This window comes from Eleginops maclovinus, chromosome 8 (assembly GCF_036324505.1).
Source record: "Eleginops maclovinus isolate JMC-PN-2008 ecotype Puerto Natales chromosome 8, JC_Emac_rtc_rv5, whole genome shotgun sequence".
NCBI classification, from domain to species: Eukaryota; Metazoa; Chordata; class Actinopteri; order Perciformes; family Eleginopidae; genus Eleginops; species Eleginops maclovinus.
This window is the reverse complement of record NC_086356.1, coordinates 1,198,362-1,211,478: the sequence shown is the minus strand read 5'-3', so window position 1 is coordinate 1,211,478 and position 13,117 is coordinate 1,198,362. Positions and strand designations below refer to the sequence as shown.

The following is a 13,117-nucleotide window of genomic DNA, read 5'->3' as shown; positions in this document are numbered from 1 at the left end:
TCTTTTTTTGGTATGCTGCAACGACTGTACAACCTTTTCAGTTCCTCTGTGCACCGCTGGGCAATTTTGAAGCAGCATGTGAAGCAGCTCACCCTTAAGCCACTTTCAGGGACGAGATGGGAGGCCCGAATTGACAGTGTGAAGGTAGTGCGGTACCATCTACCTGAAATACTAGACGGACTGTCAGCACTGGAGACATATGCTACAGAGAAGGGGGACTCAGAGACCATGTCCTCAGCAAAAAGCTTACATGGTGAGCTTAAAACATGGTCCTTTCTTCTGTGCACAATAACCTGGTACAACGTTTTGTATCAGGTTAACCATATGAGCAAGCTCCTCCAGAGCCCGGATGTTTCAATGCAAACACTGAAAAAAGAAACCGAGGGAGTGACAGAGTACCTAGAAGATTTCAGGGAAAATGGACTCGCATCAAGCCAAACGGATGCAATGGAGATTGCAGAAGATCTGGAAATTGAGAGGAAATTGCCTGAGAAAAGGCAACGTAAAAAGAAAAGGCAGTTCCTTTACGAGAGTACAGATGAAACCCAATCGACCCCAGAAGAGGCCTTCAGAAGGGACTTCTTCCTGCCTTTGGTTGACACTGCCATCACCAGCCTAAAAGACAGATTTTCCAGACTGGAGGGGGTGTATGCCCTGTACGACTTCCTGTTCAGCATTGATATCATGAGGGCCACAATCAAGACTGGGAAATTGCATGAGAGATGCAGGAAAGTGGAACAAACCCTCCATGATATTGATGCAGACGACTTGGCATTGGAGATCAACTCTGCTGTCCACACCTTTCCAGATGAAGTATCCAGGTGCCCATTTAAAATGCTGGACTACATATACAGTGAGAAGCTGTTGGACCTGTACAGCAATTTAAGCATTGCACTGCGCCTACTTCTGACCCTTCCTGTCTCGGTTGCCTCCGGAGAGAGGAGCTTTTCATCTCTGAAGCGCATAAAGAATTACATGAGGTCAACTATGAGCCAAGAGAGGCTCTCTGGACTGGCACTCATGTCAATTGAGAGTGACGTCCGCAGGTCTTTGGACTTGGAGGGGATTGTGTCTGCATTTGCTGAGGCCAAGGGCCGCAAGCAGCAGTTTCAGTAGGAAATAAAAAAAATAATAAAGGCTACTTTTCAGTGTATGTTTGACCTCTTTTGTGATTAAAACGCACAGAATTGCGGAAATTTTTTTTTTAAAGGCCCCCAACAACTTCTTTGCCTAGGGCCCCCAAAATCCTAGAAACGGGCCTGTCCCTATGACACAGTGAGCAGATCATGACCCAGCAGAGTAACATGTGGAGACAATCAGAGCTAATGCTAACGTGCACTTTTCCTCTTGTGCTGCAGATTATCTTCCAATCTGTTTCTTAAATACTGCAGATCTTAATTCAAAATAGCATTCTGAAAAAGCATCGTTCCCTCAGCACGATGCACTTTGGTTTCCAGGCTTTAATCTGTTGAGTCACACTCTCCTACCTATATGCAGGTGTGTAAGAAGTGTCTAGATCTTGTGGAGCAGTTGTTAGCATCAAACTACATCCAGTACCAACAGTAAACTGAGACCGGACCGTCAGAGTGTTTGTGATTATAGTGGATGCTTTAAACTTGCAGCTGGGATGAAGTTTACTTGATTAACTTGATAGATAATAAACCATCCCATTAACTGAACCTTATTCTGACCCACAATAACACTTCATATGCTATTTGTTGGTTGCATGTTTGATCTGAATCTGCACAGTTCTTGAGTAAATCTACTTGTGTATTTTTGAAGTTATTTTTGTGCAAACTACTCTATCTGCATACTTTGAGTACACGTCTAAAGAGAAGTGCTGTAGAAAGTCAAGCTTTAGAGCAGTATGTTACATAACAGACGTGTTTAGCAGCTTTCTCCTGTCACTTTGCAAACTCAGTCTTAACGAATAAACGTTGCATACTTTGAGGACAAAACTAAACAAAAACACTGTAAAAACTCAATCTTTAAGAGATAAAGTCACCTGATAGCCCCTATAGATATAAAAACCATCTCACTGCAACTTTCTCCTGACACTTTCCATCCTTTCAGCACACGTCTCAACCCAACAGTGCCTGAATGTGAATAAATAAGTTAGTTTGCATACTGAGAACTTAGCAACTAGTCTATAGAAGCTGAGTTTTAAGAGGCAGAAGTTCATGAGCAGCTGTTTGAGAGTGAAAAAAGGGTCTTATTGTAAATGACTCCGTTAGTTTGGAGACTTTCAGTACAACTCTCAACGTCTTCATGACTGAGTAATAAAGTTTGAGTTTCTCAACATATTTACATCGCTGTTGTTATTTTCTGGACTTTTTAACGTCCTTAAAGAAACAGAACTATGAAATGTTTGTTTTGTTTTCATGATCAGAACCCTCCATCGCCCCCCCCTTCTGCCCCCCCCCTCACCGACAGCATGCGTCCACAGGTGGAGGCGATGGAGAAGGATTCATCCCAGGAGGAGCCGCGGAGAAACCCTCGGGTCAGAAGACGGGACTCCGGGGCGGAATCGCCAATCAGGAGATCCAGGGTCAAAGAGGAGGGGGGGGGTACCAGCAGGGGGTCCAGAGAGACAAAACAGCAGGGGGTCCAGAGAGGCCGAGCAGCGAGGATGCCTCCAGATTTGCAGGAGAAGAAGAAGAAAGTTCTCCGGAGGAAATCAGCGAGCAGCGAGGAGGAGTAAATGCTGAGTGAGGAAGAGGAGCAGGAGCAGGAGGAGGAGGAGGAGCAGGAGGAGGAGGAGCAGGAGGAGGAGCATTTCATAATCCTGCAGGAGTAATCCTGACTGACACTGCAGGTCAGTGTCCGCAAACAGCAGGGAAGTAAAAGTAGAAATACTATGCTCTCAAAATACTTTGTCTTATGGCATCATCTGTGGTTTTGTTTCTCTTCGCTCTCTGAGATAAACGGAGGGGAAAGTTTGAAAAGTGGTTTCAGCGAAGAGTGTTTTAACAGGTGGCCGCAAAGACAGACATTTTCAGATGGTTTTTAGGTGATTTTGGGGGAAATGGTCATTTTTTTGCAGAATAAAGTGAATTATTTGTTTTTATTGTTATAATTATGATTAAAGATCATGGTTAGTTAAAATAATGATCATTATTATATTTGAATTGTCTTCATTATAATTATCTAATTATATTGAATATCATTTTAATTATTATATAAATCTATAATAATATTGTGAATTTGTATTGATATTATTTATTTGTAATTATTATTATAGAAGGGATATAACCGTCTAAAGAGCTTTACATTCCAATTTAGACTCTAAGATGCAGAAGGTATATTTAAATGTGACGTAAAGTCAGTATTTCCAGGTCATTTTGAGTGGAATAGTGATTGAAATGAGGTTAAATACCAAAAGCATGTCTGAAATTTCACAATATCACAAAACAAATACTGCTTAGACCCTTTAACGAGGGTAAACTCCATGATCTGATAGACTCTCTCAGCTCATCACATCAAATCTCAGCCCAGATGAGCTCCATGTTTTCCCTGAGTCAGCCGCTCCCCCCAGTGGAAACTCAATAACACAGCCCATAAAACGAAGCCATCAATAACACGCCTCGCAGCAGGTGACCTCTGTTAGATAAGCTCTGTTCGGTGTGTGGAATAACGTAGTTTAACCCTCCTAACGGGGTGTGTCCCCCTCACAGGAGACCTGGTGAGTCACAATGCAGAACCCTGCAGCCTCTGCCTGCATAATGCATGATCTGTCAGGGGGAGGAACTCCGCTCCGAGGAGGGGAGAGGATTTCTGTCTCTGGTCTTGCACTTGCAAAAAGAAACACATGAATATACAAATGTTTGACTGCACAGACGCTTCAGTTTGATCTGTTCCTAAAATCGACAGGCTGCTTTTGTATGGTGCAAACAACGGTCCCAAACACAGTTAGAATATCCTTAATGTTTTCGTGGTATGTTTAATATTCCATATTTATTTGATTTTATCTTGTATTATTATATTCCTTATGATCTAAGTAAAGTGTATTTTCATTATAATTTAATATGAATTATTATAGTGTTTTCATTTGAGGATGGCTTTGGTTTCCTGGCAGGCTTTCTTTTACTCTCTTTTTCTGGAGAGGAAGTAAAGAAACTCTGGATTTATTTGTGGTTTGAGGTGCAATATATGACTCAGCAGCTTTCAGATGAAAAGACTTTTATTTTCAGCTTCGCTCTGATGCAGGATTTTAGTAGGCGGGGCTTAAAACCCCTGGTATACTTCATAAAAGCCTGCAGCCAGTTCTCTAGACTGTAGACAGTCCTAATCACTCTGCATGCTTTTGTAATTCGACCCCTCACAATCTCTTAAAGAGGACCCCGGGGGCAAAATGGCGACCCCCTCCTGGGGGGCAGTTCTAGTATAGAAAGCTCCTGCACTTTCCTCCCCGTAAAGCACGGGTACATATTCATTTTACTGAGTCTTTGAAAATCACCAAAGCACTTTTGAACGACTGGAAGTTTTTGTGCATTGCTAACAAGGAGAGCTGATGGTTTGCTCTCTGCAGAATAACACTGGTTTCTCTGGAAGTGATTACAGCCGATCTGAATCATCACCACCAATCAGTCACTAAACACACTATTCTATACTCTCATCTCCTCAGGAATGATCTCATAGAGGAGATATTGTACTATTCCACACACACACACACACACACACACACACACACACACACACACACACACACACACACACACACACACACACACACTTTACATTTAACAACTCTAAACAAACAAGATGAAACTTGAGTGCTTTAGGGTTTTATATTTCAGGGCCAGTTTGTTAGAGCTTTAATTCTAATTATGCAAATTATCTCCAGACATAAAAAACACTGATTTCTCACTTTAAGAAAGAGAGGAACTTTAGAGACATTCAGTTTATATCAGTATGTAGAGTCTCTACTTTAAAGAGTCCTCTCCTGCTGATGTTCAGGTGTATATCAGTATGTAGTGTCTCTACTTTAAAGAGTCCTCTCCTGCTGATGTTCAGGTGTATATCAGTATGTAGAGTCTCTACTTTAAAGAGTCCTCTCCTGCTGATGTTCAGGTGTATATCAGTATGTAGAGTCTCCACTTTAAAGAGTCCTCTCCTGCTGATGTTCAGGTGTATATCAGTATGTAGAGTCTCTACTTTAAAGAGTCCTCTCCTGCTGATGTTCAGGTGTATATCAGTATGTAGAGTCTCTACTTCATCCTGCATGTGTGCATGACCTTTATTTGAACACAGCTGCAGGAGGTTCTCTTTAAACTGGATTATTTGTTTGTTCAGTGAGTTTATTTTCTTGCTGTGTCTTTAGGGCAACAGCCAGCATCTCCTTACAGCACCACATGGATCTGTGTGATATTAATCCTCTGCAAATATCTCCTGTCAATTCTGAGTTCCTGCAGGTTTGCTCAGGGAGGATGTGTTTGTGGACTTCAGATTTGACAGGAAGAGACAGAGCTCTTCTTTATTAATCAACTCGCTCTTCACGTCAACTTGATGCACTCTGGAGTCTGTGAAACATCCAGACGGGGATGAATTAAACATTGTTTGAGTGATTTATTGAATTTACATGACTAGCTTTAACTTTAATTTAGTGCACATGACTCCTGAAACTATTTTGTGTGCATGTAAATGGTGTTACTCCCTGCTGCCACTCTACAGTCTGCAGCTAAAAACACCTAAAAATAGTGACCCAATTATATCTGAATGCAGTTAGATTGATCTGTTATATAAAACACACCATATTTATGTCAACTTCATGCTGCTGGTTAGAAGTGTGCATTATAATTGATGTACTGATTGATATTTTGTTAAACGCATCAACAAATAACTGCATAAATGAGTACTTACTTTAGTGAGTGTACTTATACCTGGACCCGATTATATATGAATGCAGTTTGTGTTAAGTGTTATATAAAAAGGCCAAGACCCCATAATATCTGTAGTATCTCACCTGCTGATCCTCCTGGTTCTCCTCCGGCTGTGTCTCCACCGCTGCTGCAGCTGTTGCCGCTTCGCCTGCTCCACCGCTGCTGCCGCTCCTGCCGCTGCTACCGCCTGGAGGTCCGGCCAGCCTCTCCAGACACGCAGACCCCAGAGAGGAGCTCTTGTGGTGGGACTGAACCAGGTGAGCCACCGTGGGCTTGGAGGGCAGCCTCTCCCGGAGCCCGGAGCCTCCACTGCCGCTGCTGCCGGCAGCTTTGCCGCAGAGCTGCTGCGCCTCCTTCGCCTCCGGATCCGGCGCTGAGGCGAACAGCAGATCCGGCTGCGAGGAGGAGATGATTCGGTCCAGGGAGACGTTCTCCTTCCTCTTCATCTTCTTGAACATCCACATGCCCTTCTCCTTCTTCTCCTCCGGCTCTCTGGAGCCCAGCTTGGGGCTGAGCAGCGGCTTAGCCCGGGCTGTGATCTGCTGCCACACGGTGCTCTGCTGCGGGGACACGTCGCTCTCATCCTCCCCGGCGAACTGCTCCATTCCCGGGGCTCAAAGAGGCCAACACACCGGTGCAGAGAGTCCGGATGTGCGGAGGAACTGAAACCAATCTATGTGCTAACTGTTCCGTTACATTACACCGAGAAATGCGCTCTGAACCCCCCCCCCCCCAAACACTCTCTAAACGCGGGACATGCTTCAGTCTTCCACTGCTTGTAGTCAGGGTCGTCCAGCCCCCTTTTTTTAATGGCGATATTTACACCAGCAGGGCCCGCCTTACCTGTGTGCCCCCCCCCCCCCCCCCCTTTTAGTCCTGAGGCTATAATGCATGTGGGAGTGTTTGGGTAGGGATTCCTTTGGGTGTTTGCTGAAGCCAGAGGATTCACTTTTAGGATGAGTTTGTGTAAAGACACATTTCAATAAAGCCAAGCCCTCACCCCTTACCCCTCACCACTGCAACAAATAAATAATAATAATAATAATAAAAAGCATTAATGACAGACTAAACATAAATACAAAAGTACTAATAAGTCAGAGATATGTTCAAGATCAATAAAATCAGCATTAATGTAAGTAATACAAAATTAATTTTAAAAAAGAAAAATTCTCAAAATGCAAATTAATTTAAAAAAGGGACAAAATAATAATAATAAAATAATAATAATAAAATGATAATAAATAAGCATGTATGACTGTCAGACAAAACACAGAACTGATGGTTATAATTACATTGTGTAATTGCACTGAATTGCAAAAATCTAAAATTAAATGAATAAATATAATTAATTAATATAAAGGACAAAATACAAACATGCATTAAAGACAACAAACATAAAAGGTTGAATATTTTTACTTTAGGTATTGATGTTGAGCTGTAAATTCATGTTGATAACAAACTAATAACAATAAATAAAAAGTGCACAGCCATGCAGTAAGCTGATATATGAACAGTGTGTGCTGCCCCCGGGTGGAAGAGAAATATAGAAACAGACACTTGATGGAAACAGAGATTTTATTCAGTGTTTTAACCCTCTGATTCATGACCTTGTTATACCGTAAAGCATATTTTCTCCACAGTTTTTTCGCTGTAGAAACAAAGTTATTACTTTAAGGCTCATCATGTGTCAGGGTCTTACTCCAATTGTTTCTCTGCTTGGCAAGACCGTGTTAGACACTTTTATTTGGTCACTGAAATCACATCTGGATATAGGAGGGTGATGGTAAATATCATACATACACACACGCGTAAATAAAAAAGAGTCAGTGTACCGTCTGCAGGATTGTTTCACGTTACATTTTCCAAAGATTGTACACTGCAGTACCTTGTTTCAGACAGTGTGTGGGAGGAAAGAGAAAAGCCCAAAGAAGCATGATAGGGCCTCTTCAATACAAGAAGAAGTATGCAGTAGTGCACTCACACACTCTCACACACACACACACACACACACACACACTCACACACACACACACACACACACACACACACACACACACACACACACACACACACACACACACACACACACACACACACACACACACACACACTCTTTCTTAACATGCATCTGCTGCTAAGCCTGCAAAACATCAACTACTTTTCAAAATATCTGCAATAATCACTTAAGAAACTGAGGTGCATGTTTCTCATTCAAGTACTTGGAAATGTGATCTAAAGGTGCTCTACTCTCTACTGTCTAACGAGACTTGGCTAAGGACTGCATAACAATACAAAAATGCAAAGTATATTCTTAAAAGTGGGTAAAAACTACATTTCCCAGCATGCAGTTATTCGACACTGAAAAATATATTTATGGCGTGTAGATATTGTTTTAAATTCTACAAGAAATTCCTTTTACTAATTTAATGAGTTCATTTTAACATGCATGTTACATAGTAGAGTTTAACCAAATAAATAGTCTTTAAAAAAAGTAAGAAATTGCATTTAATCGTTTGACTTTCAAAGTCTGCCTTAATTCTTATTTAGTTAAAAACTTGAATATTAAAATAAATAAATAATAATAAAAATAAAACCTTAAAATAAATAGAAAAGGAATGAAAATGAATACAGATCAAATGAATGACTTTCAAGAGTGCCTTACAATTCTTTTGAATGTTGTGAATCATTTGGGTTTACAATTGTGTGGGAGTTTTGTCCTGTGTTTTTAAAATCCTAAATAAAAAGAAGTCACACTTAATTATAAAAGGTCACAGGTCCTGCTCATGCATCTGCTGCTGCATCTTCTGGAGCATCTGCTGCATCCTCCTCAGCTGCAGAGGGAATAATGAGACAGAGGAAAGGGAACACGTGAGGAAGAGGAGGATGAAGGGATTATACAATCACACTCATGTGGGTCATGGTTCTCATCCCTTATGTAACACCTGTTCACTCACCTCATCGTCTTTCTTCTTGATGAGTTTCTCCGTCTCCACGTCCGGTGTGTTCAGGGGCAGGATGGGGATCGGACTCTCCACCCGAGAGTCTGAATTCATCTTCCTGTGAGAGGATACAAAATCATGGGACAGCGGGGTTATCGTTGAGTCATTGCAGGCTGGAAATAAACCTGCAGAAAAGCACATTTTTGCAAGAAACGCGCACAAAATGCTGATGATATTGCACAAGAGTATGCACAGGCAGCCTCAGATCAATTTGAACAGAAATATGTAAATAACCATAAAAACTGAGAGCAAGAAAAAGATGAATTAAAATGAAATAAATGAAAAATATAATCAAATTAAAAAGTTTAAATTTAAATTAAATCCAAATAAAATTAATAATATTTATAATAAAATTAATTAAAACATCATTAAATGAATTGAATCTAATAAAGCACTTTCTAAAACCAGCGTTGCAATGTGCTTAAACCCAAGCAGCAAGCATCGATAAGTAAAGCTCACACAACCTCAACTCAAAACATCTGAAGCATCCCTTTAACGTGAGTCTACCGTGAGTCCCCAAACCCCCACCAGCAGAGCTTCCAGTGTGCAGACTCACGTGGTCATGGTCTGGATGCACTGCGCCCGGTAGTTCTCGTAGTGACAGTCGCTGGTGATGTCCTTCAGGTCGTGCATGTGGGTTCTGATCAGCATCGTCCTCAGCTTCACAAAGTCGCAGTGGGACGGGTTCTCCACTGCAGGCGGGGGAAAAGAGACCAAAGATAAGTGCGGGAACTGTGTTTAAAGAGTCCGAAATGTCAGCAGAGTTTCTGGATCTCACCCTCCACGATGCCCCAGGGGTAGAGCCTCCCTCTGACCCTCTGCCCTCGAGCCTCCACCACCGTGTTGCTGCCGATCACCGCGAAGGGACTGCTCTCCTGCAGGAAACACACTTTCATAATTAGAATAAAGTACTGTTTTAAAGTACGCATTTGGAAAGTAGTTGTGCAGCAGTTTGAGATATACTCTTCTTATTCTGAAGTCACATAGGTGTCTGCTGTTCCCTTTCTTTGTATTATTCATATAGATTATTATAAAGGATGTATTGCAGTGCACCATAGAGGTACTATTGCACTAGTCTTGAGTCCAAGAGGGAAGGAATACATGAGCTCATGTAGATAAGCAAAGGATTTACAGTAAGCATAAAGAAAAGTCAGCTAAACAGATAGAGCAGCAAGTTCTTCATAAGCTCAATATTAAAGCAACGATAAAAACTCAAAACTATTTGTTAAAATAGCTGGATAAAAATAACTGATGATGGGTAAAATAGTTAGTTAAAGCTAAAAGTTAGGGAACAAATAAATCAAATTTTGCAATGAGGAAAAATAATTACGTGAAAGAAACCAAAAAAATGACAGTTATTTAGCAAAACAAAAATGGAAGAGGCCTCAAATTCTGGGTAAAAATATAAGGGTGAATAAATGAAGTGGTCACATTATCTTATGTTTTGCTTGGTTTGGTTACTTTCCATTACTAGAATCCAAACTGCCCTCCAGAATAAAACGCTGCGTGATTTAATCTCACCTTCAGCTCTCTGTCCTGCCTCTTGAACTCCTCGTCTTCGTCAGAGTCGCAGTCCGGGAACTGGTAGATCTTTATCCCGTACTTATCTGTCTCCTCCCTCAGCTGAAACGCACACACACACACACACACACACACACACACACACACACACACACACACACACACACACACACACACACACACACACACACACACACACACAGACACACACACACTCTGAGCAGGAAGTCAGTGCTGATAAAGAGAGCTGTGCAGCAGAAACTGAATTAAATCTGATGCAGAGATTATTAAATACTTCTGAATGCAATTAGTTTCTCCTCTGGTTGGTCATGCATTTATATATATACCCTAACCCTCTTTCTCAGATTTGATAATCGAATTTATTTTACCTAATTTATTAATTACTTAATATTTAATTGGTTTATATTTCATCATATTTGATATTATTTCTATATTTAAATACATAAAAAAACATATAATAATTACATTTAAATATTAAACTCCATCAATTAAATATTAGTGGAAATAATATTCTTTAATCAAATAAAAATAATTCATATTATTTCAAAGAAAGGGATAAAAAGACAAAAAAGAGGAATTGAAATATTTTCAAAAAGGTTTTAAATAAATAAACAAATGTCATTAAAATGTAAAAAAGGCAAAGTAAATAAAAGCACAATTTTAGTGTGAATGATAAATATTACAGGGTGTGTTTCCTCACCCTCTCTTTGAGTTTCTTGATCTCCATTGGGGTGAGGCAGTCGGCTTTAGCGATGAGAGGAACCACGTTCACCTTGTCCTGCAGCGCCTTCATGAACTCTATGTCAACGGGACGCAGCCTGCGGGAACACACACACACACACACTCAGCATTTAAACACAGAAACACCACCTGTGTGTGTGTGTGTGTGTGTGTGTGTGTGTGTGTGTGTGTGTGTGTGTGTTACCCATGTCCGAAGGGGGGGATGAAGTAGAGGCAGCAGTGCACTCGGTTGTCCTGGATGTTCTTCCTGTTCAAGCCGCTCTCGTCTCTGAAGTAATGCTCAAACTGCTGCTCGATGTAGTCAGTGACCGCTCTCCAGCTGCAAGACACACACACACACACACACACACACACACACACACACACACACACACACACACACACACACACACACACACACACACACACACACACACAAAGATTTAGGAGATTCACCTTGCCGTTTCCATGCAAGTCACAAAACTTTTTCCCCTAGGAATGAATGGGAAATCAACGCACAGAGTTGTGTTTTTGATAGATGGAACGGTTTTCCTAAAATCCCAGTTTAAAGTTGTGTTAAATTTTCAGAGCGATTCAGATTTGAAATCACCAGAACAAAAGGGTCTTAAACCTGCTCCAAATCCCATAATATGCACTGGTTTCTCATCATGTTTTGGATGATTTCAGTAGCAGAATTACTCAGCGTTGTCTCGATGTGTTCATCATCTGAAACTGACGGATAAATCTGGCACAAAAGTGAGTTTAGGTGACAAAAACTCCAGCTGCCTCGCCCAGGTTACACTTTCTGAATGAGACTTTCTCTGCTGATAAAAGTGAAAGTTGTTTTACCTTCAGACCAGCCGTAATTTACCAGCTGTAATTTACCAGCTGTAATTTACCAGCTGTAATTTACCAGCTGTAATTTACCAGCTGTAATTTACCAGCTGTAATTTACCAGCTGATTTATTCTAAAGTTTCCCTCACCACTCGGTGTTGTTGACGGCGTCTCCGAACCCCGGCGTGTCCACGATGGTGAGCTTCAGCTTCACGCCTTTCTCCTCGATGTCCACCGTGTGCTTGGTGATCTCCACCGTCTGATGGATGCGCTCTGAGAGGAAAATCAAGATAAAGATTACCTGTACAAGTGTATCTATGAAATAAAGCACAGTACTTTATGGACACGTACCTTCAGCGTTGAGAAGTTTCCTGTCTTTGTGAAGGTCAGTGAGGAACAGACTGTTCACCAGGGTGGATTTACCCAGACCAGACTCTCCTGAAACACACAGCAAACGTAGACCCCTTTTATTGTAATGTTTGAGCAGAGAAAGCAGCTCCTAACATTGTGCCTGTCTAACATTCAAACAAAAGCATTGAAAGCTTAATTAAATTAAACAAGGACAGCTTTTCTGACTCATTTCCTTCCTCCTGATTAACGTCAGTGTTTCAGCGTTGGAGATTTTCACAGGACAGAGAAACCTGTGAAAGCTGAGACTGCGGAGGAGAGGTGAGAAAAAGCTCCACTGTTTTAGAACCGAGACCGTTTGGAGACTAAATGATTCATGAATGTGCATGGAGCTGTTCAAGAGACCGGCAGTTTGGGACTTGGTGTTTTTCAGTGGTGAAAGAAAGTACTTGAGACTTGAAATGAACTAAAATTTAAATTAAATAGATATTAGAAAATCAAATAAATGTGCCAAAAAAGATATAGATTAAAATAAACAACAGCAAAGAAAATACAATAAAATATTATATTATAGAATAAAATAAATCAAACTAAATATAATAAAATAAATAAATTAAATAAATTAAATAAATAAAATAAATAAAATAAATAAATCAAACTAAATATAATAAAATAAATAAATTAAATAAATAAAATAAATAAAATAAATAAAATAAATAAATCAAACTAAATAAAATAAAATAATATTATAAAATAAAATAAAATATACCAAAAAAGATATAAAATAAAATACA

General features: G+C 40.5%; 2 protein-coding genes across 4 annotated transcripts in view; both read right to left on the bottom strand.

The window, feature by feature from the left end:
• mctp1b (multiple C2 domains, transmembrane 1b) overlaps window positions 1-6,605 on the bottom strand; it is a 31,051-nt gene extending 24,446 nt beyond the window's left edge. For 2 of the 3 annotated variants that reach the window (XM_063889342.1, XM_063889340.1), the window contains exon 1: window positions 5,963-6,604. In XM_063889342.1, the coding sequence (XP_063745412.1) occupies window positions 5,963-6,484 (522 nt within the window). In that variant the 5' untranslated portion in view covers window positions 6,485-6,604. Of the gene's footprint in view, window positions 1-5,962 lie in introns of all 3 variants that reach the window. The other variant, XM_063889339.1, reaches the window with a different exon arrangement.
• An 806-nt stretch (window positions 6,606-7,411) lies between these two features.
• Window positions 7,412-13,117, bottom strand: part of septin5b (septin 5b) — a 9,759-nt gene continuing 4,053 nt past the window's right edge. Inside the window, exons 4-12 of the mRNA XM_063890333.1 lie at window positions 12,327-12,413; window positions 12,125-12,248; window positions 11,346-11,480; window positions 11,121-11,238; window positions 10,400-10,501; window positions 9,657-9,753; window positions 9,435-9,570; window positions 8,834-8,936; window positions 7,412-8,710 (exon numbers count right to left, since the gene is read on the bottom strand). Of these exons, the coding sequence (XP_063746403.1) occupies window positions 8,648-8,710; window positions 8,834-8,936; window positions 9,435-9,570; window positions 9,657-9,753; window positions 10,400-10,501; window positions 11,121-11,238; window positions 11,346-11,480; window positions 12,125-12,248; window positions 12,327-12,413 (965 nt within the window). The 3' untranslated portion in view covers window positions 7,412-8,647. The remainder of the gene's footprint in view (window positions 8,711-8,833; window positions 8,937-9,434; window positions 9,571-9,656; window positions 9,754-10,399; window positions 10,502-11,120; window positions 11,239-11,345; window positions 11,481-12,124; window positions 12,249-12,326; window positions 12,414-13,117) is intronic.